At 42.7% G+C, this 26579-nt stretch overlaps 1 protein-coding gene and 1 long non-coding RNA gene across 2 annotated transcripts in view; one reads left to right on the top strand and one right to left on the bottom strand.

Moving 5' to 3' along the window:
• XYLT1 (xylosyltransferase 1) overlaps positions 1-13725 on the top strand; it is a 193141-nt gene extending 179416 nt beyond the window's left edge. The window contains exon 11 of the mRNA XM_051632422.1: positions 5875-13725. Coding sequence (XP_051488382.1) covers positions 5875-6197 — 323 coding nt within the window. The 3' untranslated portion in view covers positions 6198-13725. The remainder of the gene's footprint in view (positions 1-5874) is intronic.
• LOC127390601 (uncharacterized) overlaps positions 1954-26579 on the bottom strand; it is a 115118-nt gene continuing 90492 nt past the window's right edge. Inside the window, exons 2-3 of the long non-coding RNA XR_007890900.1 lie at positions 25632-25760; positions 1954-2328 (exon numbers count right to left, since the gene is read on the bottom strand). This is a non-coding gene — a long non-coding RNA (uncharacterized LOC127390601). The remainder of the gene's footprint in view (positions 2329-25631; positions 25761-26579) is intronic.

Genomic DNA, 26579 nt, shown 5'->3' with positions numbered 1-26579 from the left:
AAACCAGAGCCCAAATAGTTACACAGGTAAAAATTGCTCTGTGATCTTGTGTTTGGCTGTGTTGTTCTAAAAAGCATTTGGACAAACTGGCAGCAGACACTAAAATCTTGTATCTTGAGAGCATGAACATGACAACAGTCACTGTATTTCTTCAGTCATTACTTACCTGCACATCATTTCAGCACAGAGCACAAGGCAAAGTTGCTTTTGGTTTCCCAGCATCATGAAGGGAACCACTTGCTCCTTTTTCAATAATCAAAGTGAAATGTATTTGTTCCTGTATCATGACTCTCAAAAGCCATGGCTACAATTCAAAATAAGAAGACTAATCATGGGACAGCAATCAGCAAAGATGTTTTCCTTAGCAGCTCACAAAAGCAGCACATGCAGCTAGTTTATTCTTTTTCTGTTCCCATTTATTTATTCATTTTGGCCTAGAGTCTGTGCATGCAAGTAAAATCATAAAAGGAAATCAAGAGCAGGTGCTTTCTTTGATATTGTTTCCAGATGTGTGTAATTGACAGAATGTAAATTAAGAACACAGATTCATTGACCTTTTCAAAACCTGGATCTGTAACAGTTAGAGAGCTCAGTTTTTACATGGAACTACTGAGTATGCTGGGAGGACTGAGGTGTATCCACTGTAAATGTAAATGAGGCTCCCAAAGGTATTTCAATATAAAGTCTAGAATCTGATCTTATTTTTTCTTCCTCCTCTTCCCTTTCCAGTCATCCAAATCTGTGTCTATTTTCTCTAGTGTGATCAGCTCTGCCCTCAGCAGATCCTCTAGCTTGAGAGTGCCTTCAAGTGATTGCAAGGATGGAGAAAGAAAATTAGGTGAACTTGAGAGATAAATCATTGGGAGAAATCAGGTTCACTTGCTCCACCACTGTCTTCTTCCCTCTGTGTCCTGCACAGCCAGATTCTGTTTTATTCTTCTTCTAAATGGCAGTGTTGAGTTTCTCACCATATGGCTGAGTGAGTTAAAGCCAAATACATTGTGCTTACTGTAAGGACACGGGAGGGCTGCCAAGGACCAGCAGGACACCCCAGGATTAAATTGTGCCAAGGCGGAGAGGGAGTGTAACGTGGAGGAGGCAGAACAGGGAGAAGATGATCAGTAGAAGATCACTAGCAGTGCTAACAGACAGGAATAGGAGTTCCTTGCTGTGCTTCAGGCAGCTTGAATTTAAGTGCAGTTCAGAGGATGAGGTCAGATGTCCAGGACCTCTGTATAGGGACTGGAGACGCAGAGCCAAACAACAGGTATAATTCAGAGCATTTACCCATCAGTTCAAAGGCTATAACTGAAGCTATCAAATATATTTCAGTTCCTAAGAAAACAGCAAATTTGGTAGAGGCTGGCTCTGCATCCCCACCATCCCGCTTTCCCACCCTTCCATGCTGCACAAAGTCCGTGTGAAGCAGTTGTGCCAAGTGTGATCACACTTATCCCAGGGACACTGAGAGGGGCAGAGAAAAAGCCAAAGCAATTTCAGTTTTAAATTTGAGTTCATATTCATAGCAAAATTTCCACAGGGCTCTCCCAGCAGGAGTGACAACAATGAGTTATGCGTTTCATGTATAGTACCTGTTTTATAAAAGCTAAATAGGTTACTGGGAGACAGTGGACAGATTCACTTCTGGGGCAGAAAAAGCTGAAACCACACACTGAATTGAAAATAAATGAATTTTTTAAAAGCCTTCTTCCTTCAAACAAGGAGGCAGTGAAGAAGAGCATCCTCCTTCTTCACCCTAAGCAACACCTTTCATGTTCGGTTCCTCGCTGATCACAGGCCCAGGCATGGAGCTTCTGAGCTCCACTGCTCCACAATGGGACAGGGCTTGGACACCAGCTCGTGCTCCCTCTGCCCCTCCCCCCAGCTGCAGCTGCCTCTTGTAAAGGCTTGATGGCATCAGCAGACATACTGCAATGCACACATGCATCTCAAAGACCTTTTAACTTAATCCATATTTATAGATCATCTTAATTAAGTATATACTGGGAAACCTTTGTTTTGCCATTGGTTGTTTGCAGTGGCTCAATCAATTCTAATTGCATTGGTGCAGATTATAGTGTGGGTGGTGACTTGTGTCAGAACTGCTGTGAGTTCTTTAAATTACCCAGAGTTACCTCATGACATGTTCTTGATAAAAGCAGCATTAGCAGCAGGCAGGTGCATGGCTGCAGAAGAGTAGACATGCCCCGGAATCGTCATTCTGAGAAAAACCCCAGAGACAGGGATTTGCTTCAAAAGTTAGTTCAGATCCAGTTGACAAGGAGTCGATTAGCTTCACAGTGAGCAAATGCAGCACTGTCTTGTTTGCTACAAGAGAAAACAAACACAATGTCAATAAAAAATTACCTCTTTGCCAGAGGGTTTCAACACTATTCAAGTAAAGAAATAAAGCTGTACATTCTGTGTTGCTTTAAAAAAAACCCACAGGTCTAGCACCTTAATGCATACCAAGGTAACATTTTTCATTACTTAGCCCACACTCCGTCTAAACTCATTTGCTTTTTCTGCAAAGTGAGGACCAAGCCCACACAAAAATGCTGAGATCCCAGCTTATGCAGCTGCCTACAGACTGTGTATTTAGTCCAAAGAAGATAGTAAGAGGAGTCAGTTGAGAAATGAAGTGCAAACAAAAAATGGGGGACAAAAATAACTCATTTTTTTTAAGCAATAGTTTAGAGTCAGTGGAATATATTTTTCATTGATACTTGTCCTGCTGAAGCCAAAGGGCTATTTGGATGTTTTTGCTGGCAAAAAAACCCATCTGGCTTAATGTCTGCAGTTCAACTGAATTTTGAATTGGTTGCTCTGACTGTACAGATGTAAATGCCTAACCACACATCTCACAGGGCCAAGCCTCCTCGTTATTTTTTCATGAGCACGGACTGAAGTGTTAGTACTTTAAAAGCATGCCTAGTGACTCCAGCCTCCATTTATACATTATTTCAGGGCTTGGGATCCACACTGTCCCTCTCCTGTCACAGCCCAGTAAGTTATAAAAGTCATGGTTCTCTCTCTTTTACTTTTCTTTCAATGCAAAGGGGGCTGTTCCATAGCTGCCATCACTTGGATGAGCAGCATCCTTCTCACTTTCTCCTGTCAACTTTTGAACAAAGATGTGGAGGATCTAGTAGAGGGTTTGGGGTTGAATTCTCAGCATTCCCTATTGATTAGTCCATAGATCTGCACTTTGTTGCTGTTACCCAGCTCGCTCTTTATAGGACACACAGACACCTAACTGAGGGTGCTCCTTCTGCTGTGGGACCAAGCAATCCCCTACCAGTACCTTGTCAGGGTTTCATCATGTGTCTCACATGGGAGAAGCACATTTTCACTGTGGGCAGAGGTAGCCCTTAACACACTGAATGTGTTTTGTTCCCTGTAGTACTGTCCTCAGCAGTCTTTCCTCTTCCTGATATTGGTGTGTGGCTTTTCAAAAGATTCTCTTCAGCCCCATGAAGCAATTGGGGCTGTACCTGCCAGGCAGCCCCAGCAGGGCTGGAGCAGAGCACAGCAGCCAGTGCTGCAGACCAGAGCAGCAGTGTGTTGGTGGGAGAAGCACAGCATATCTGACACAATCAAAGCAATAGCAGAGTGGAGAGATTTAAATTCGTTGAAGATACTGAGGTTATCACCCTTATTTTAGCAACAGCAGCCCCACTGATCTTAAACAACAAGGGTCACAGACTTGGAGAAAATTATCTCCTGCTGCATCACCTGCACTGGCTCCTACAGTTTCTCTAGGTTTCATTCCTTCGAGTTCTGATCATCCACCAAGTCCTGAAACCTGGAAGAGGTGCAGGGCTGAGCCAGAGAGAAGAGCAAATTGTTTCATCCTTTTATTTCTCTGAAAAAAAAGGTCTCTCTTGTTCCATGCACTGAACACATGCACAACAGGCTTTAATCCAACAAGCTGTCTGACTTGCCTGTTTCCATCAGATAGTCCTGCTGGTAATGCCAACTCTTAGTTGTTTGGGGATTTTTACTTAAAATGTTTCTGTTTAATTAATATGTTGACAAACAGTCTTTCATATTTAATCGCTTCCAAAGGAGGAAATCCTGGTAATCATGTGTACTTGTCCTGTTTCTTAAACTGCAGTGCTCTGGCAGAACACACTGCTGACACATGTTCATGGGATAAACTCATTCTGACTAAAAATTATTGTGGATAGCTACCATTTAACATAAAAAGATAGGTTTTCATGAATACAGGATCAGTGAAGTGAGGCATAATGGGGATGTGATAAACTAATTTAATTGGGGTTTTGAAGTAATAAGACTTACTCGATATTTGACATTAAAGACTTTGCAAATATAACAGCAAAGCTCCAATTAAATGTCCCTTTTCCCTCAAAATAAATGTACTGGTTTACTGCCAGTGCCTGAGATACTGTTCCTCTGCATGGAAGAAAGGACTCAGTGTCAGGCTGCAGAGCAGGCAGTAAGGACATGTGGAAGGAATTGTAGCCCTGAATATGTAATTCCTGGCCTCCCAACGCTGAGTGAGTGGTGGCTTTTCTCTCCTGGACCTCCCTGAATGGGCCTTTTTTGTGTTCTAGACAGTGTATGTGTTGGCAGAGCTAAACAGATCCTCTGTGTGAGGATGCTGGGGAAGTCAGCTGAGAACAGAAAGAAATGGTTGAAAATTTACTCCCAAGAGGCACACAGTGAACGTTTTGAAGAGACCCATTCTGATTTTATGAGCAGCACCTTGGTCTGTTCTTGGACCTTAAGAAGTCAGCCAGCCTTAGGCAAGGGTGGTCTGCCCCCCAGTGTCCGATTCAAGGTCTTTGAAGGCCTTATCACAGCCTGACAGTGATTTTTACTGCAAAATTATGCATTTAGGGCAATTTTGCTGTGGTAGAAGAGTTACTGTAAGGAAAGCAACCACAATGCAAAGAAAAGTGTCATTAGGACTTGGCTGTAATCTATTACTTGGCACAAGAGCTTGAAATATAATTATAATTAGAAAATACGTTCCCAGCAAGACTGGAGCACTTCCAGGAAGGATGCTGGGGCTACACATACTTCATTATTGGTCCAGTCTTTCCAATGCCATGATGTTGTCCTTCAGTGCCAGGAGTGGCACTACCCAGTTTTTAGAGGCAGACTGAACTAACAGATGTTGTGACTTTTCCACAACAGGGCAATGTTCATCAGTTTATTAAAAAGAAACAGGCTGAGATCTTGGCTCTTCTTCCTAAACAAATCCATGATAGCACCTGAAGGTCTCATGAGGGTTGCCAGCCTTCTCACAGCAAGCATCCCTGAACTGTTTCCTAATTTCAAAGCACAGCCTTCCCTGGGTGTCCCCAGGAGTAACTTCAGCTGCACGGGGTTTATCTTCCAGGCTTCATCTGCGGTGAAAGAGGCAAAATTAGCTTCTTTTGAATGCAAAACTGATTTCTCCCAAGAAAGAGCTGCATGTTGATCAGGCTCCAGCTACAGGCAGGAGCTCATAGCTGGGGTGCCCTTGAGGCTGGGCCTGCCTTTTTCTTGCACTGTGCTGAACAGCTCTGCATCGTGTCTGGCTGTCCTGCAGCTCTGGGGATGTTGGTTGTATGTGATGATAACGAGGACAATGCTGCTGTCAGCCTCAGTGCTTCGCCCTGCTCACTGCCTGCTTGCAGGGTCTGCATCTTGGTGAGAGGAGCTCGTAGCGGTGAGCATGAGGAGCTGAAGAGCTGAGCAGTCACCCTCAGGACACAGTGTATTCTTAGTGCTGGAGAAATGGACTGTAATACACCGCTAACTTTTGCCCTTTTTTTTTTTTTTTTTTCCTGTACCCTTAGATCCTGAAGGTCTGGTGTTGTATATTTAATGTGCTAACTTTTGGATTTACTTCTGCATTTCCAGAGGAAGCCATGAAGTACCACAGTGGGCCTCCAAAGAATGCATACATGGAGCAGAGCTTCCAGGGCTTGAACCCCATCCTGAACATCCCCATCAGTGCCGCTCGCGTGGACCAGGCCAAGAGGAATGCGGGACTGGTGGGCGCCCGTCTGGAAGCCTGGGTGGACTCTCTGGTCAGCAGCATCTGGTCAGCTGTCGACATCTGCAGCACGGGCCCCACGGCCTGCCCAGTCATGCAGGGCTGTGCTCAGACAGCCTGGAGCTCCCTCAGCCCGGACCCCAAGTCTGAGCTGGGCCCCGTCAAACCCGACGGCCGCTTGAGGTAGCACCCGGTACGGAACCCTCCGGCATAGGTTTTGGAAAGGGAATTTAACCTTGCTCATATGTGAATCTCTCGAGGGAACATTATCCTTTTTTTTTTTACTTATTGCAATATAATTCATTTCATTACAAAAAAAAAAAACACAACAGTTTTGACAAGGCCTTTGGCACTGCCCCCTCCATCAGCTGTGTCAGGAGCAGCTTTGGTTGTCCAGCAGCCTCTGTTGTCCCATGGGGCACTGGCCCTACTGCTGTGGCCTCTGCGGCTTTCAAACAGTAGGTGCAAACCATGGAGAGGGCAGTGAAGGAGCAGCTGCTAAAAGTGTTTTTTAAAAATAAATTTATCTGTACCTCTGCTATTTCATAGGCTTTCTTTGTTTTGCTACCGTGAATAAATCACAGCAAATATCCCTTCCACTTTAGGCCTCCTGGGTAGGCTGGTTCCTGCAGGCTAGTATGGCTGCAGTACCTCACAGAACCTGAAATTACACCCTCACGTTTTTAATAACACAAAGTAATTCTGGATTCAGCTGATGTTTGTTGTTATTGTAGTTAGAGAAAATTAACAAAACCAGAAACTTTCAGATTATTTTCAGAGGGTTTTTTAGAATAATCTTGTTATAGACTCTAAATCAAAGCAGTGTTTTGCTGTATTAGGTTTTTATGTCTCATGCAATCGGGTCCAGGGTCTCAGTTCTAGGATTATCAGTTTAAAGAACAAAGAATCATTTTGGATTTCAGCCTTTTCAAATCTGTAAGTATTTCTCTAAGCCCACCAGCACCAAAGCATTTTCACAGACTTCCAGTACAGCAGGTGTGTCCGTCTAGCTGGGATGGATTGTGCTGTCTCTGCTCACACCCATTCCTGACTTGGCTTGTGAGCTGAGCTGCTTCTCAGGCAGTGGAGTTGTCTGGAATTAGAAAATAGTAGAATTGGGACCTAAATCTGCAACAATACATCTCTTCCCTAATTTGAGTCAGGGCTAGTAAGTCTTAACACTAATTCCCTCCTCTGATCTTTGATCTGCTCTTGATGAAGAAGGGTCCTTCTATGCTTGTGCAGGACATCCTGGAAGGCTGTGCAGGACAGGGGTTCCTGACCAAAGGCACGAGCTGAATGTGAAGGAGAGCAGTGCCATGTTTCTTAGTGCTTTTACTTTACTCTGTCAAGAAACTTTACCCTTGCCTGTCTCCAGAATTTTAAGCAGGCTGCATCTGGTTTTAAATAGGCACTTTTGCATCATTTTAAGCTGCATTTTCTAAAGTAGGAAAAAAAAAATCCTTTACATTCCAAGAACTTTTAAAAATACAAGTTTTACATGCAAATTCATCTCTAACTAATATATTTTCGCATAGAACATGCACTTTTTTTTTCTTGTTGCTGTGGTAATCTCTTGTTAACAACATAACCCAAAAAGTCTTAAAACTATTTGGTTAATTAGGAAAGAAATCCTCTTGATGTAGTAGAGTATGGTATGTGTTTACCCTTCTGTGCGTGTGTGGCTAACTTTCTGCTGATGAGCATCCACAGCAGGAGGGAAATAGACCCTTAAATCATTCCATAATGGCATCTCACAGGAAGGTTGAATTCCCTTTTAAACAGTTGCAAGATGACCATAACACACAGATCCCAGTGGCTCGTAGTGTCTCTCTTCATAGTATTGGTTTAAAGCTACTTGCAGTTTGCTTTGGACTTGAAATTGCAGTGTCAGCTGTGCTGGCATTAAGGCAGAGCATTGAAATGTTTATCTGGCACAAAAATGGATGCATAGAAGGAACAATTTAGGTATTTATTATTTATGTTTTAGTCAATGACTAATTAGTAGGTGCTGCTTTTGCAGCTTGAAGATTATGTTATCTTACTAACTGAAGCTGCCTTTATTAAGAAAAGGCCTTCCTCCCCTCACACCTCCCTTTTTTTGTTTTGATTTTGACAGTCACGAGAGCTGTAGTTTTAGGAAAGCTTCTAGCAACGAGAGCTGCTTGAAATAGTCCAGTGAAGGTGATGTTCCAGCTTTTCAACCTGTTCTACAGGCAAGCATCTTTAAAACCAGGGTTGCCAACAGGTTTATGTAATAGAAACACAGTGTTATTCCTTATTCAGTAGGGGTTTTTAACAGTACTTCTTTTTAATCTAACATTCCTTTGTGAATTTCAAATTTTCTGGGGACCTCCACTCCTCACTGTGAACTCCAGGGCTTCAGTCACACGGATGCGATGGCACCTGCATGGTTCAAGCCCCGTGGATTAGATTTAGGGCACATGGTAACAGTCATTAACAATCCTAGTCAGTGGTTGTTCTCAGCAGGACTCCTGGGGTAGTCACGAAATCTTCAGACTGTCTTGCACATAAGTATAAGGGTGCACCCACACACACACACGTGCTGATAACTTATTTTTTAAATTTGATACTTCTTTTTAATTCTTAAGCAGGAATGGTTTTTAAGTGCTTTGTTGGTAAGTTTTCATTATTAACTAGACCAAGCAGAAGGTGGCAACAATCCCATCTTTTGTGGTTAGAAGAAAATCTGCCACTTTTATCACTTATAATGTAAGGTGCAATTTATTTTGTCTTAGTACAAAAAAGGGAAAGAAAACACATGGTTGCTGATGTATCTATTTACGTTATGTACTAGGTTTAAAATATCTCAAAACAAAATTTAAAGTAAGTTTGTATTTTTCTGAAAGACAAAAAGCATCTACGCAAAGAAGTTTTTGTAGCAAGCTGGCAATCCCAGTGCTGGTGTTGCAACAGTGTGAAATGGATGAGGATGGTCCTGCAGTCTTGCTCAGGCAAAACTTCCATGGAGGGCTGATACTGAGTAAGAACTTCAGAGTCAAGGCCAGCATAAATAAATGGTGTGACGTTATGCTGTGAGTAAATACTGTCTGTCTTGGAAGTCATCAAAAGATGAGCTGCCATGTTTGGAACATCATCTGGGGGCAGTGTCACATTTTGGACCTAAATGATAACCTTTACTATAGCAATTAATAAGCAGACACAGATACGTAAGTTATATATGGGACATTGTGTCTGAGTTACAAAGTGCTGTAATTGTGAAGAAAAATCAAGGAAAGCAAAACTCTTTGCATTGGGGATCAGAGCTTGCTCCAAGCTGATGCTGTGGTAGTGCTGCTGAGACTGACATCCTGCTTAGTGGCTTTTCTGGTTCTGAAATGGCAGGCACTTGGAGCCTGGAATGAACATTAGATACTGCTAGAAGAGAATAACTTCACAGATCTTACATTTGGTGAAAAGGAGAATTCAGAGCAGGGACCTACAGTTTGTACAAAACAAGCAGGTTATGCATCTTCATTTGAATGTGCAGGTGTTACCTTAAAGTCACACTGGCTGGTCCATGCTGAACAGGACTCCAGCTGAAAGCCAGTTTTGATCAGAATCCCCTTCTGTGGCAGAGGGGTGTTATTTCCACATGCACACATTGATCCTCTGTGTGTGATGCTTTGCTCATTTCAATTCCCTGCCCATTCTGCATGCCAGCCATGTAACACTGCTGGGATCAGGCAGTAATAAACAAAGGGAATGTGGCAAAATGCAGAACATGTAAGTATGGGACTTAATGAATTATGTCCAAAGTCAGCATTATGTAAACTTGTTTATATGGTAATGTTAAACCTTGAGGCTTATAGCTCAAATGACAATTTATTTTCATATTTGTCCAATTCTTTCTTTGGTGATGTTTGGACATTGCGTAGTAATATTTGTATTTTCATTTTCGGATTTTCAGGGTGGATTTTTTTTTAGAATTGAAATTATGGGTTCATGTTTTGGTGCTCTCAGCAAGCAGAGAATTTTAACAATTCCTTCATGACAGCAAGTGTTACACAGGGAAGTCCATCTGTATCTGTTGTTAAGCCTTCATTATTGCTGAGCCTAGAGACCCAGGACTGTGCGTTCGTGTGTTACAGATTGCCTTTCCCACCTATTGGCTTCAACGCACAGCCTGTGCGCAGTTGTTAACGGCATTTTAACAATGATCCTGCAGCACCTTGAAAAGGACCAACTAATGTGTATTAATTCACCTTCTGTCCATCTCCTACAGCACTAATTGCAAGACTAATGAAGTCTCCATCACTCTTACCTATGATTATTGTGACAGTAGTGAAGTCAGGGAGTCACAGATGGCATATTCTAAAGGTGGCCAAAGGGAGATAGGAAGGGTGAAAAATAAGCTAAAACTTTGCAGAAGTCTGGCACAATTCTGCTGCAGCAAAAATTTGAACAAGCTGGCACAGGAAGGCTGAGAAGCACTGAGACCATGAGATCTCAGCTTTTACTTCCCAGATAAAAAGAAAATAAGATCCAGATTTTTATTGTAGCCAAGCAATGAGGACCGATTTTTTGTTGATTTCTCTAGTTCTCTTTCATCAGTGCTGTCAGAGAACTGCCAGATTGCCCCTGGCTATCACACCCTCCTTGTCTTCCCAGATCCCAAGGCTTCAGGAGTTGGCCACATGAACCCTTGGCCAACTCCACCACTTTGAACTGAGCAGGAAGTTTTGTACTTGTGCAAGCCAAATCCCTTAGGCTTCTTCCAAATCCAGCTCAGAAAAGTTTGCTTTTCAGGGCAGCCATCAGTCAGCTCAGTACTAACAAACACGAAGGAGTTGGTAAAAGTTGGTAAAAGCAATTATCTTTTCTTGATCTTCAGGCATACTCATATTTAATATATGTAATATTAGGCTTGGTTATTCCAGCAACAGAGGAAGCCCAGCAGAACATGGTGATCAGTATTTTGCACTGGCCTTTGCTGAAAGTTGTGAAAAGATAGTGATCCGTATGTGCTTTCATTTCAACCAAGATAGTATTAAGGTTTTGTAGGACATTACATTAAACCCATATTAAATAACAATTTAAACCATAATGTAAAAAAGTCTTTACAGACAAAACTTCAGGCTTCTGCCAAGACAGCTCCAGGCTTGATGCCCACAGGTGGGGTGGGAGGAATGCAGCATTGGAGGGGACAGGACACTGTCCCTCTAGGGGCCCAGCAGGAGTTACTGAGACCAGGAGCTGCTGAGGGCGGTCACTGCTGCAGCCAGGCACAGAGGAGCCAAATAAATCTGAACTAAACTGAAGGGCAGTGAGGGAAATACCTTTTTTCCTGTATTCTTGTACTGTTATTCCTGTACTCTTCAAAGGAGGCTAATGCTGGTTTCTAACTCCCTTTGAAGGCACAGAGTAGAAGAGACTGGCCTTTGGAAACCTCCATGGCCACTGTGTCAGTAAGGGAAAGAAGGTTCAGGTGGAGGGCATTTAGAATTGAGGCAACAGGATCTTATAGCCCATGTTACCCAGGACCATGATAGCATTAGGGTGTCTCCAGTTTAGTGTGATATTGGCAGCAATTAACCCTCATGATGTGATCCTACAGGTACCATGTTGATTTTGCTCCTTTACACTAACCGTAGTGAGTAGCTCAAGCTCTGCTCTTTGCTTCTGCCTTGGTTACCTTCTTTTGCTCATGGGTGCTATCACAGCTGCTACCTCACTGTGTCTGCAAACGTTTACCTGATAACAACAAAAAAGGTACCAGAACTCTCCTTGAACTGAATGTATAATCTATGCAAATTCTCTTTCTACTTTGTTAAAACCTAGAAGTATTACTTGTAACCTTGCCAAACAAACAGCAAGATACTGTACAGGTGCCTCTGATAACAGAGTGACTATTCTAGGCGCGGTTCATTGCGCTGCAGTTGTATATTATAATGACTTGTCTTTGGTTCTGTTCTAATTAACACCCTCAACTAAGATGATAGCAGTCTCTTGCTGGGAGAGCGCCTTCAGTTTGCTGGGAATATTCTGGAGGAGGATATCTATGGCATTTCATTTTATTTTCCTGCTTACATCCAAAAGAAGGCACAGACCTGCTGGCCAAAATTAGGATGCTGTTTCAGATTTTCCTTGGGTGAATCCTATCAGCTTTGGATCGCTTGTGCTCTGTTCCCATTGTGGCACCCAGTGTGTTGCCCCTTAAAGAAAGCCTTACTTTCATCCTTTTTAATGTGGCCTTAAACTTAGGAAGTTAGGTGTTGTCTGTGTCTTGCTCACTTTTTCTGTTTGTTGTAGAAAGAATAAAAGGCACCTTGAGATTTCTATTACAGCTCAGCTGTGTTGCTGTCAGCTTACACTTCACAAATACAATAGAAATTGCTTACAAATGCAGTCTTTAGGGGAAGAAAATGACCTTCCCTTTGGGCAAAAGGAAGGCTCAAATGTCTGTATAAACCGTAGGAAATTATGAGCTCTGTCTTTTGCAACTCACGGTAGATAAGGAAGGCTGATTTAATTACCTACAAAGTAAAACTTGATAACTTTTCATTTAGCTTCAGCCTGCAACAGGGCAAGACTGCTCTAGATGCACAGGAAAAATTCTAGTGTAATTTCATTCATTTTGACATGACATAATGGCATTCCTTTCAGATTTGTACTGGTGTCTGGGAGAAGATTTATTCTCTTAATGGTATGGTCTTTAAATCTGAAGAACATCACCACTTGGGGTCAGATTTTGAGTGATGGTTGGGAATCCAACAGTAGACTTAGAGGAGTCTGGCTGTATCATCAAAATCCTAAATGCATTTCTCAAAATGTGGCTTTTGGAGCTTCATCCAAAGGTTGTCAAAGTCAGCAGAAACCAAGGATTTCTGCTAAAACTTGTATCTTTTTGTTTCTTTAATACTTTTTTTCCATGGAGAACTGTCACGTTTCCGTAGCACCAATATTCCCGGCAGGCTGCAGTGCTTTTAGGAATCTCAAATCCTAGCCTCTTCTGGTATTGAGATGCAGATAGAACTCAAAGGCAACTGAAAAGGGTTTACATAGAAAACAAGACTTGTAAAACAAAAAGAATTAAGTTGAGTTAATGAAATTATTTTTCTGACTTCGTCATTTGGGTTTTGTTTTCAGTTGATTGGATTTTTGTATTCCTAACATAGTCCATAGTAAGTTATTCCTGTTCTGTCATTTTCAAAAACCGGTGGTAATATAGTTTTAAAAAATAACTATTTTGTTATAGATCATTATATGCATAAAACTGTACAGAAATATTTTGTAAGCTATTGAATAATTAAAAAAAGAAAACCATGTATATACAGCAAAGTTTAAAAAAAAATAATTGGAAATTCAAATGAAACACTGAAAGATGTAGATATTTTGCTATTTATTTAAAGGAGTATTTTATGAGATATTGAAATGTCTTAAATTGATCAGTAATCAAAGTTCAAAGTCAGAATGCTTTTCCTGTAGTAGAATGTGATTTTCAGCAATTATTGCACTACCCGTTTTTGCACCCTTTTGTCTTTCATTTAGCAGAAAACAATGTGCCTTAGCTGTATTCTTTGTCAATGGGAGTTTGGGTTTTTTTCTGTCTGACAAAGCAAATTTTTTTGCAGAACAAGAAATGGATGTATTAAATAATGTATTATACCAAAAACACTGCAGTTGTATATAAATGCTGTCATGTTTTCAGATGCAGAATTTTAAAATAAAATTTAAAAAAAAAAAGCTGTCTTTAGGAATAGATGTGTACCTGGTTTTATTTTCAACCCCACTAATGTGCATCTTTATATAAAAGAACTTTGCTGCTTGGACGGTATTTAGGAAGACAAATGGGATCAAGCACTGCCTGTACTGGGCAATCCAGAGACATGTCTGAGTTTTGGGCCAAGTTCTCTTACTTTGCAAACTCAGGTGCCTGCTTTTGGGCCAGATTCTCCCTGCCTTTTCCAAAGCTGTCAAGGCATGGTAGACAGAGGGAGCAGAAGGGATTATCAAGGAGCTTGACTTAGGTCTCTTTCCTCAAAGCCATTAACTAACTTAACTGTGAGGTGTGTTAGAGCAGTTTCTTCCTCACATGCCCAGTGTGTATATAATCTGGAAAGAGGAGGGACCCACTCATGGGCATGGGAATAGGCAGCTGGGAGCAGAAATAGGAATTGAGTTGGGGTTGGCTGGTTACAATGACAGCAAATATGGTCCCTTGCCTTTACTGAAAAGGTGAGCTCAGAAAGACAACTTCTTCTGTACTTTCCCCAGGAGATTACAGAGCCAACCCAGCCCTTGCCTAATGTTCACTTACATTTATTTTTTTAACCACAGGCTCCACTATTGAGCACAGATTTCTGAGAGCTGCTTATGTGGATGAGCTGGACAAAAAAACAGTTAAATTCTCCTACAAGTGGGTGATTGGTATCTTTAGCACCAGCCTCATTCCTGCAGGTTAGTCTCCTAGTGTTGCTTTTGGTGTGGATGCTTGAAAAAAAACACACAGCAAACCCAACAAATAATTCCTTGACGACCTTCCAAAAGTCTTTGACACCACCAGGAGTCTGCATGACTTTTTCATGCACCCCCCCCCAAGCAGTGCTGCAGGTTCTCTTGGCAGCCAGAACTGCTTTTGATCTTGTGTTTGCTTTTCACCTGCTGTTCAGGAATTCCACTTTTTTTTGGCACTTAGATGCAATGAGGTCTGTTTAAACAGAGAAGGGAACACAGTGCTAATATTTTAGTCCTGACATAAAGAATTTCTGTGGAAGGAAAAAAAAAAAAGGGGGGGGGGGGGGAAGACACACACGACTGTTCTCTCAGCCTTGAAGCCTGGTTTTATTTATAGATTATATAAGAAGTATGCTGCTTTTTTGCTGGCTTGTTCCTCATCCAGCTGCTAATACTCATGGCATATTAAAAAGGGCTCAACCTTTGTTTTAATCACCTCCAAATGTTGGCTGCTACATTAAAGAAAAGTGCGGGGGAGGGGTGAGGAGAGAACAACAAAACAACCAAAACATCAAGCTACCAGGTGGTTGATTGTTTTGTTTTCTTTGTGGACTTCAGCTAGAATGTGCCTGCTCTTTGAGGCTCAGCACAAACATCCTGATGCATCACAGAAAGGTCTGTCTGAGCTGTCCACAGCATCATGCTGGCTTGAAAGACGATGGATTTCTGTCTACTTGAGATAGCATCATCACATTTTTGCATCTGCCATGCCTAATCTGTCTTGATTGTAATTAATATTTATAGAGTGTAGAGGATGGTTAATTCACAGTAATGACACAAAACTTACTGCAGCGCAGGTTGCCAATAGGAAGGCACAGTAAACGAAGTGCAACAGGAACGAGGTATTTAATTGCCTTGACAATAGGGATTTCATTTCAGTGCCCAGATATTTGACATTTCTTCATCCGTTACTAAAGAATCTGCAGCCTATTTTCTAAAATCAGAAGCTGTTAGTAATCTGAGGCTTCACAAATGCAAACAGCTGTAAATCTTTGCTGCCTATTAACGATTAAAAAGCAGGAGATTCATGAGCTTCTACCATAGTTAAAAACAAGACATGTATGGCAATTTTTTCATTCTTTTATGCAAGATGATCTTGTCTATTCTGATGCCAAAGCATCAGTAAGATGGTTTATGCCTTCACCTGGCTGCCCTTGGCTGGAAGCCCTGGCTTACAGGGTTTGTTGGGTTTTTTTTAGGGGGGAGTGGAGTGGTACTTTTTTGTGGTAGTTTGTTTTTTGGGGTTTCTTTTTAAACTTCATAGACTGGACATTGGCTTGGCCTGGTGGGCATCGAAGAAGTCCCTTGGGTTTACACACCTCTCACAGTCACTGTAGGACACGGTTCAGAGCTTCCCAGGCAGCTCTGGAAAGGTCAAGAATCATTAATAAAAGTGGTATAGACAGGTTGTATCAGTCCCTGTGTGTTTCTGGATATTGTCAAGACTTGAGGTATTGCAGTCCCATGCTACACTAGCTACTTTTAGCTTCTTTTTATATTGCTATAATTATCTGTTACCCTGGAGCTGGTAGCACAGCTGTGACAGAGCAACTTCATCCTAAAGCATTTTTGTATTGCACAGTGTCTAGCCTCCAAGTAAGAGCAGCATTTCACTTGTAGAAATGAGTTAAAATAATTTACTCCTCTTAGTCAGCTTTAGTAATTGTTTCTTTTTCCTTACTAGGACTTGCATAATAATAAAAGAGATTTGACTAGAAACATAAAATACATTTTTATGCTATCATCTCATTTATGAAAGTCTATCGCTGCATACATATGGCAAGGAAATGACAGTATTCTTATAACAGATTAATAGCCAAGATCAAATATTTCACTTTCTAATAGAGTCTGCCTATATGTGCTTTTAATTCCTCACTAAATTTAAATTTAAAAGGGCTTTTTTTCCTTGTACATTGAAAGCAAGCCACTGCCTTCCATGTCATTCTCGATGCCCCATTACAGCTCACTGATGGTTTGCATTCTGTAGCAGATGATGACTCTGGCCTCGGCCTTCAGAGGAAGAAATTACTTTTTTGCCTCCAGGAAAAAGACCAAGTGGTATGAGCTAATTTCCAGCAGCCCAAGCTACAGTGGGACCTGCCAAGCCCAGAGTTTTGGGGCTGGTGGGTGTCTCCACAGAGGGACAGTGCAAGGGACACCCTGGCCCCATGCCTTGCCCTAGTGTTTGGTGCTGAGCTGGGTGCAGAGCTGGAGCTGCCATCACGCACACGTGGCATTTGCTGCTGCCCCATGCAACCCCTACATCTGCTACCAGATGTTTTTTTAAGACCAAATGTATTTAAAATCAAGCACCTTCTTTCCAAAATTCCCCATGTGTAAGCTTTTCTAATGTAGTCCTTCTCTCTGTAAAGCAAACAGGTCCTTAATCTGAGGTCTGCCAGGCCCCCCCTGCCCATTCCACAGTCTCTCTCTTGGGGTGCCCGCAGTCAACTATTTGCTGAGTCTGATTCGTACCACAAACTCTTTCTTTTATGTGGGTAGGTAAGTTTTCATTCCTTCATTTAATTAATTAACATCAATTAAACTGGTATCACTGTAAGAATGCATTAAGAATTACTTAGCATAGACTATACTTCTTAGTATGCCTTAGGGTGCGTGTGTATCGGTACCAAAGTGAACTGCTGGGTATCCATCCGTTCAGTGAAACCACACTGATTTCTACCAGCTGGCTCTTCCTCCAGCTCCAAAGCAAACATTATCTCCCCCCCCGCCATATTTGACCAGCCTTGAAGATGTTATAAAACAAACCAAGAAATATCAATGGGAGGCTAATACAGCAGTGACACTCTGGGGTTATTTTTAGCCTTGCTCTCCTTCTGGGGCAGCTCAGGTCGTGCCTGGTCACATGAACTGGAGGGATTTGCAAGTGGCACTGCCAGAGTAGAACCCAGAGCCCCCCTGACAAATGCCCCTTTCTCTGATCCTTGTTACTGGCAGATCAAGAAGCTGCCTGTGCTGGGAAAGGGGCACTGGGACATGCTCTCTTCACCCTAAAGCAGAGTCTGGTTTGGGGTGGTACCCCTAAATCACCTGTGTTTGAAGTGCTGCCCAACTCACTCTGCTCCTGGGGCACAGAAAATGAAAAGTGATGGTTGGTTGAACATAACATTAACAACATATTTACCCTTAAAATAGGGGTGGCTGCAGAACTGAGCTGGGTCCTGCTGCCTGGAGCTTTGCAGCCCACCAGCCTTTCCCAGATCACCTCTGTGCTGTCATGGCACTGGGCTGCTTAGTGTCTCAGAGCCAATTAATTGTAAAAAAACTAGAGCAAGATGAGAAATAGTGAGGCAGCAATCTGATTCTGCAGCTGCCCTTCAGTTTTGGTGCATGAGCATCCCCATGCACATACGGGAAATGCATTTTAGAATCACAGAATCATCAAGGTTGGAAAAGACCATCAAGATCATCAAGTCCAACCCTCTGCCCTACAACCCCTAACCGCTAATCCATCTCCTGAAACACCACATCCACACGTTATTTTGACACCTCCAGGGACAGTGCCTCCACCAACTCCCTGCACAGCCCATTCCAATGCCTCTCCACTCTTTCTGTGAAGAAAAGAAGAAATTTTTCCTAATAACCATCTGACCCTCCCGTGGCGCAAATTGAAGCTCTGTATTAATGAGTTTCATTTTCAGGCTCCAGAGCAAGCCTGGCACTGCCAGGAGGAACCAGTGGCAGTTCCCTCCCAGGCTCCAAGCTCAGAGTCCTGGTGCCCAGAGAGTCCAGGCAATGCCACGTGTAAGGGATTAACAGCACTTGAAAGTCTGAATTAGTCATGGTAAATAAATAACTTCAAAACAAGAGCTGGCTAAGAACTACAGTTCATGTTACAGCAATATTTTAAAGTCTTAAGAATTTCCTTTTCTCTGCTTGAATCTGGATAAAAAGTGTCATTAACCCCAAATACTGTTGCTGTCACACAAGCAGACTGCTGTTCTGTTTGCCTAACAGTTTGGCTTGCTTGCTAACCACCCTCAAATTCCTTTTCTCACTCTAATTCTTTTAAGATTTTGATGGAATGAGGTGAATCAACAACAAAACATACTATCTATTTAAATATATTGAAATAACCCCTAAATTGTTGTGAAAAGTTGAGCATGGCTCTTTTCCGTGTCTATATTGTATTGCAGTCTAGTTTGTGTCTTCTGACAAGTTCATCCACATTTTCTAGTACAGCTCTGCACAAACCTGATTGTTATCTACTAGCTCCCACAGAAAACCTCCAATGATTGCAAAACCTCTACTGGGCAGCCCCTGTGCTCTGCAGAGAGCCCGACAGGGTGTCAGCATTGCAGCCATCCCACACACCCTGCAGCATGTGGGATCCCACCTCCGTCTGGCTGGGGATGACCCAGCAGTTTGGATCAATCTGGCACTAGCACAGCCAAGGGCAACACGGGTGAGATTTATTCCTCCTGCGAGGGGAGGTGGGGAGTGTGCCCCTGGGAAGTGGAGTGGAAGACCTAGAGCACTTTGCCTCAACTCACCCTGGCAATTTATTGCTAAGAGAGTCCATAAAGTGGTGGCCATTGGAACACACCAAAATCCAGGTGTGCTTATCCAGCATCGGGAATGGTGCGGATATGCAGATGCTGCACACACTAACCATGGCTGTAGAAGGCCTGGGCTGTGGGAAGGGGATTGCTGCTGCCACCCAAAAGCAGCTCTGTCTCCCGAGGGGAAGAGAGTCCGCATTAACTTGGCTCTTTTGGTCCCATTTTCAAACAGCTTAATTTTCATTTGCAAGTGATTCATTCCCCACTTTGCAAGTTTTTCTCCCACAACTAGCAGTAAGACTAATTCAGATGAGTTACATTGCAGATATGTCTAAAGGAATTTTTTCTGACATGCTGGAATAACCACAGTGCCATGTAGGAGATCTCATCCATGCAAGGGGCCAGCATCAGGACTGGACCAGCCATGGGAGGGCTCCAGACCAAGTCACTAGAGTGTTTAAAAAGTACTAGTATGGGAAACTGAGATACAACTGCTTAAAGGCAAATCAAACCCCCTGAAGCACATGCTAAAAGTAGAGCATAGTCCGTAAGTCTGGGGGATTCTTGTCCCATTTTAATTTCTCTAGTCCTAATATTGTTCCTCTGCAGGCTCAGAGAGAGAAGATGATGTAACGTGGATGGGCTTGGCCTTTGGTTGGTGAGGCCTTTGATCCCGTCTCATGCAGTTGCTGTTAGTGAACAACTCTGAACAGCATGAAACTCTCCATGTGACATTTCTGATTGTGTTGGGACAAACCCTTTCACTCACCCCCACCAGCAGAATATTTCAGTGGTGTGTGAGTCTGAGGAATCCCCTCTTCTGGATTTCAGCAAACCTGGGGCTGGAATTACCTGCAGTCCTGGGTTTTAACACACATCTTTTAGCAAAACACCAGTCAATACTCTGATGAGAAAACTCCCTCCCGAGACAGGTTTGATCAGGAGCTTGGGAGTTTTGCTTATGACATGACTTTTTAACTACTGTAAAAATAAACACAGCTGAGTGACAGTGCTGTCATCTCCAACTCTCACTGGGAAATCAGCCACAGCATCATGAGAGCAATGCTGACACATACTTCTTGAGAGCTGCACACCTCCCCCTGCCCCCTGGGGAACCCAGGCTCTGCTCCTAAAGCCAGAGCCTGAGCTGGTGCACTGGCAGGGTTGAGCCCTTTATATATCCTCCTTCATCTGCTGGGATTTAGTGCTTGAAAAAACATCCTGCTGCATTGGACAACCCCTTCTCTAGAGTATCCTAAAGAATTGGGGTGAATTAGATGGAAAGTGGTGCAGTCATCCCCGGACCTTTTTGTCTTAATCAAAGGGGAAACATCTCTACTCTTTACCTGAGAGAGAAAAGTCAGACTCTTGAATTAATATCTTGCCTTTTATAAAGCACCTGCCTGAAAGAGGACCAATGACCAGAAAACATGAAATGTAACATATTGCATCTTAAAAATGCTTTTTACTATAAAGCCATTTTCATTATTTAAGCTTTCATCTTGTATTAATGGCCCACCCTGGAGAATTAGGAGCTTGGCTGGATTTTAAAGCACCAAACTCACAGATATTGGTGTACATGCAGAGCTTCATTGACATCAGTCAATGGTGTTATCTCTTGTGGTAATAAGTCTTCCACCCTAGGGCCAAGGGTTTAAGAAACAGGCATTCAGCACTGGGCACTGAAATGTATGGTTAATCACTTACAGAGATGTGTGTTTTTTTCAGAGTCAGTTCTCTTTAATTTTGATCTAAATTTTAAGATACAGATCAGTGGATAAAGATGAAGGGTTCTACTGTCCCAGGCCAACTGTCATGTTCACAGCTTCCTGTTGATATCTTATTCCTAATAATTTCTAATCTTGTGTTTATATCCTGACAAATATGCAGGTTAAAAACATTTTGCAAACACAAGCCTGTGTAGGAGTTCTCTCATAAACAAGTTGCATCTTCACTTCAAGTTGCACCAGAGGTGCCTGTATTCATTTAGCTGGGCATAAAAAACACTAGAAAATTAACATTACTTATGAAGCAGCTGAAAGATGACGTGTAGGTTTAGGAAATGCTGTTTGTCCAGGTTTGTCTCATCATTTCTCCTGTTCTTGCACTATGAATCTCATTCCTCTACTAACACACCAGGAGCTTTATCAAGACCTTTAATGTGAGGACTTGTGGGTGTAAACCCACAAGATGCCCCCACCAGCCCTCCTCACTGCCAGTCGCTGGTTGACCTGTACCCAGCACACCACAAGTCCATCCATTCTCCTTTGCTCAGTGTTATAACAGCCCATCTACTTCTCCTGGTTGCAGCTTGTTAAACATTGACTATCTGATCTGGTTGCCCCAGCACACCTACTGATTCTGGATGTTCCCCACTGGAGACACAATGGCTGTTGTTAGCAGGATGCAGCTAGAGAGGGAAAGAGCAGCCGCCCTCCTGCAGCTCCTTCCTTTGGCTCTTTGCACCAGGAGGAGGCTCCCCCATCACCTCCCTCCTCCCTGAGATGTGTTCATTGTGTTAGGTCTGATGGAGAGTCTGGCATAAAAATCGCATCTACTGAGAAATAAATTACTAGTTTTCCAAGTAACTCTTACATTCCATTGATCAGCTCCTCAGGGGATCGTCATTATGCTACCCCGGGTCCTATTTGAGGTTTTGGCCCTAAAAATGTTTATTTGAGAGCACCAGAGTTTCTGAGCCTGATTGTTGGTTTCAGTCAGTAAATGACAAGGAGGGGAAGCCCATTCTTTCGCAGGTATCACTAGAGAACTTCTGCTTCCACATCTAACTCTGCTGGTCGACCTTACACTCTTTGTAGGCAAATATGTTTGCAGTAAAACAGCACTGAACCAATATACCTAATATTTTTCTTATTACAAAGATATTTGTTTGGAGGGTGGAGCAAAAAATTATTCCAATTTATACTAACTATTTTGAATATATATATCAATAATCTTGAATATAAGGGATGGAAGACAACATAGAGAAACAATGACAATGTTCATGCCTCAGTGAATCACAGGCTTTCCCATCCAAAGGAACAGGACTTGGCTCAGCACCATTTTATAAGGAGTTAACCAACATATAAAAGTTTGTTGTTTGAAAACAGCCCAAAAAACCCAACAACTTCCATGAGTTGGTTTCCTCAAGTACCACTTAACTACACAGTCTTCAGTGACCAGATCTGCCTTTCACATACATCGCGGGAAGCCACAAAGAGCTGTGGCTTTTCCAAGATGCACTTCTGGGGGAAAATAAGACTTTCTTCCTGTAAACTATTATAATGAAGCAAATGCATCTGCTTTCCCCATCGCAAGGACTGACTTCTCTCCAGAACCACTCATAGTTGCTCCAAGACTTGCCCTTGTCAAACTCTGAGCCTAAGCCATGTGCATGGCTGAGGGATGGATGGAGGACTTGCCGGCCCAGCTTGCCAGGAATCTGTGTAACATTCATGTGTTTACACAGTATTTGTCACTAGCATTTTTCAGCTCCAGCACTTCTCTGCTTTTCATCCTTCAAAACACTACAGGAACATTTTATTTCTTCAGATAAAATGGGCAGTATCTTGGCTTTTAACCTTGCTGCTGGGTTTTAAGGTAAATTCCTTTGGAATCTAGGTTAATTTCTGTCTTAAGGAAGGACAAAAAAAAAACCAAAAAAAGAAACCAAACCCCAAGCCAAACACCATTTTAATTTCAATCTGACAAAGAAATAATCCTAGTGGGAATCATTGACTGTTTATTTACCCATTTTCATTCTGAGCCCCAGGTTAACTCATAGAAATGTCTTACGCCTCTCCATTTAACTATTGAACTGCAAGATCTAGAGCCTGTCAGGATCTAGATGTAAATTCTGATGGAAATATATCCCTCAATACATGTAACATAACACTGAATTTCTCACAGTGTGTTTCACTGCCCATTACAGGAGGCAGGATCCTGCCTTTGATTTTCGGCCACGAGTTTGGAGGGGAAAAGCCTCAGAGGGGGCTGAGATACTCACTGCCATGGCTTTGTCTGTATTTCTGGAGCAGAAATGGCCAACTACCATCTTTTGCTAATATTTTTTTTGCCCCCAGATCATTCACATCAGAGACAGTGGAGATTAATTTGGCTCTCATTTGTTTCCAAGGCAGGCTCACTCACTTGGTACCGAGCCTGTTTGCTTGGGAGGTTCCCAAAGCAAAGACACAGCCTGGAGATTTGATCAACAATGCACTATCTGCTGCTTTTCCCAAATAATCCCTATTTATGACCAGAAAGCTGGCTCCCCACTTCCTTAAATGACACCAGCTATACTGCTTTAAGGGTTTTCTTCCAGGCAATCAGAAGGAAGGGGGTGGGGCAGAATTGTGACCGGGAGCACAACTTCTCAGCCATGAGCTTTTCCTCGACTCCACTGGGCTTAGGATCAAGGCTTGTACATCTCAGTAATTTGTATCCTGACTTGCTGGTGCTGTACAGTCCTTTTCTCCTCATGATGGGGAAAGTATATACCCTTTAAAATGCAATAATGCCTCTGTCTGATAAAGCAATAAATAATGGGAGATTTAACAATATGGGGCCTTTCTGTATGCCCTGCAGGTTTAGACTTTGATGTGAATATTTATGCACTCAATTTATTGCCTGAATTTTCTGCCATTTTGAGGAACTCTCACCACAGAAGGATGAATTTTCTTTACCTAACATTGTGTGCATCAGCCATCCTAGCAGCAAGGGGAGGCACTTGCAGGGATGCAGCACAAAGCAGCAACACAACATGACAACAACTTAAAACCATAATTGTATAGAAATCCCACAAACAACTGAATGGCAAGAGAGGGTAAGGTAAGTTGTACCGAACAAGAGATCCAAGCAGAGAAAAATAAGTAAATTATGTCCTTTTTTGAGAATTGAAGGTTTAGTTATCAATTCATAGTTAGCAGTGCATGGACTAGCAGGTGTTATTGATTTCTGAGATGGGGAAACATTCCTTAAAGAAAGGAAGGGCTGAAGGGAGGAGCAGCATTTCTATTTCCACTGCGCAGGCAGCGATTGCTGTTGCCATGTGCACTGCAGCCACGCTGAGGACACGTCCAAGCCAGATGCCAGTGAGAACCCAAATGCTCTGCCAGCACCAGCATGGGAGGAAACTACTAATGATACCAGTAGATATAAAGTCAACTGACACTGAATTCACAGCAGCTGCAATACAGCAGGTAGCCATACCTTAAATACACCAGATGTTAATTTAAAATGTACTTTCCACCTGTACAGAAGGAGATGGATTTTGCTATAAGGGCTTGATAAGCTAAATAAGCACAATAAACCTTAAAGGATGGCAGGAAAGAAGAAAAGGGCAGAAGTCACAAGCTAAACATAGACAAATGCAAGGCAGAGCTGGGTACAGAGCCCGGGATTCAAGTCACAACCCCATGGCAGAGCTTCTGCAGCTCCATGAGCTCCATCCCAGCGCCAAATGTCAGTGCAAAGCCCTGGGCAAGCCCCTGTGTGCTGCTCTGCTGCTGCCTCCACAGGAGATACCCACACAGGAGCAGTAGTCTCTCTTCCACACCTGAATCCCCCTGCCAAGAGAGTCACTCCATATATTTTTATTTTTATATATATATGTATTAATTTGTCTCCAGCTTGCTATGTGACTGCCTTGAAGGAATGGAACTCCTAAAGGACACATGAGAGGTATATTACCCTATGCAAGAGCAAATCTGAACACTTGCAGGCAATCTTACTAAAAGCAGACACTCAAGCTTCACAAAAAAAAAACCCAAATATTAAACTGCTCCATGTGGTGCACAAACATAAAAAGGCTTGTAAAGAAAGCCACCCCAACCTCTGGGCATGCGATAACTTCCCAAACTCAACACGGATAAAAACAAGCTTCCAGCAGAAGTGCAACCTAAAGCAGCTCTGTCTCCAAGGAAGTAAGTTAAATCTTTCCATTGGCTTTAGAGAGGAAATTGCCTTGTCTTCTCCAGCCCAGGGCTGCAATGATGGCCACGTGAGTGCTGGGTTTTAGCAAACCTGTGCATGAAGCTCTGGGCTTTGCAGGTACACACAGGTGACTGACATCCATCAGGCACTTGTGTATGTAAATGGCAGCTTTCCTGCTGAGCTACCTGCCCAATTAGTACTTATAATTGCAAATAGATACTATCTGGGTTTTTGATGTTTTTGACCAGCTAAATGCCTTCCTACAAACTCGTGTAACTGAGTATGTGAGAAGCTCCACCAGGCTTAGGTCTGTGTGTGTTTAATGGCTTCAGGATTTGTGGAGCTTATTGCAAGCAACCCAGGGAAGATAAGCGTTTATCTTTAACTTCAGCATGAGCTAGAGGAGTGTTATTGTACAGAACCACACAAGTCACAGGTTTCCTTTATAATGCAGAGGACCTAAAAAGGCAGATGTAATGAAAAAAGGAAGCAATGTAACATTTCTATCGGAGGATATCACAAAGCTAAGCTAGTCCTTACAGCCCTATGAAAACCCTACTGGCCCCGAAAAGTACACAAAGAGCACTGCCACTGTATTTACCTGCATTTAGCAAGTTATCTGTGCATTTTTCACACTGTTGTGTTGAAGTCTGACAACATGAGCAACTGATGTCTGTTGTACTGACCTGTGTGCTGAGATATCATGTCCTCAGAGCAACTGAGTTGTGTTAATATCAGCAAGGAACTTCAGAGAAGTGTTATTCTAGCATGGGTCTGCTACAGAAGATCCTCAATAGCTGCACGTGTGTCCCTTCCTGAAAAGGAAAGACATGAACATCAGTGGAATCCCTCTGATTGGCAATGCAGCCCAACCCCAATGGGAAGCACATTCAGAGCAAACACAGAATCACAGAATCTTCATGGTTGGAAAGGACCTCTGAGGTCACGGAGTCAAACACACAGCCCATGATGTAGAAATCCCCCTGCTGTATAGATACACAGACAGACCATCCATCCCCAGGGAAGTGCTGCTCCTTTGGGTTAAATTCTTCCAAATTTCATGTCTGGAGCAGCCTGTGTCAATGGACTTTATTGTGGCTGCAAAGAAAGCTGTATCTTCTCAGTACCACCCCCACTCTCCCCCGAAAAAGCATGATAGTTGTATTCACAGCATCATAGAAAAGCTGTTGTACTGCAGATGTGAAGTTATGCTCAGTGAGCAAGAATAGAGGAAGGACAATATTCAGCCTTTCTTTTGGCCCCTGCATCCTGATGGGACACAGGCAACTCTGAACTTATGTATTTGACAAAACCCAGAAAGCAGCAGAGCAGGACAGGATGGGACTTGGGACATGAAGTTGAAAAAGTGTCACATGCTTTTTCCTTCCTAAAAGCAGACGTGGGGTAATGGGCAAACGTAGCTGAGTATAGGAACACTCCTTTGCCTGACCTTCAAGTCCTGGGCCTGTGCTTTCCTACCCTGATGGTGGGTGGGTTAGTTTTTACCCCCAACACACCAGTTACCAGGGAATTCCATATGACTGCCACTGCTTACAATCTGCTGTGCAATACACTGTGGAAACACACACAGATGCCCTCAAAGCAGCTTTTTCTCTGCCCTGTGGATAGCTTCT

The sequence above is a fragment of the Apus apus genome, chromosome 14 (genome assembly GCF_020740795.1).
Source record: "Apus apus isolate bApuApu2 chromosome 14, bApuApu2.pri.cur, whole genome shotgun sequence".
NCBI classification, from domain to species: domain Eukaryota; kingdom Metazoa; phylum Chordata; class Aves; order Apodiformes; family Apodidae; genus Apus; species Apus apus.
The sequence above is the reverse complement of the archived record's forward strand: the minus strand, read 5'-3'. Positions and strand labels throughout refer to the sequence as shown.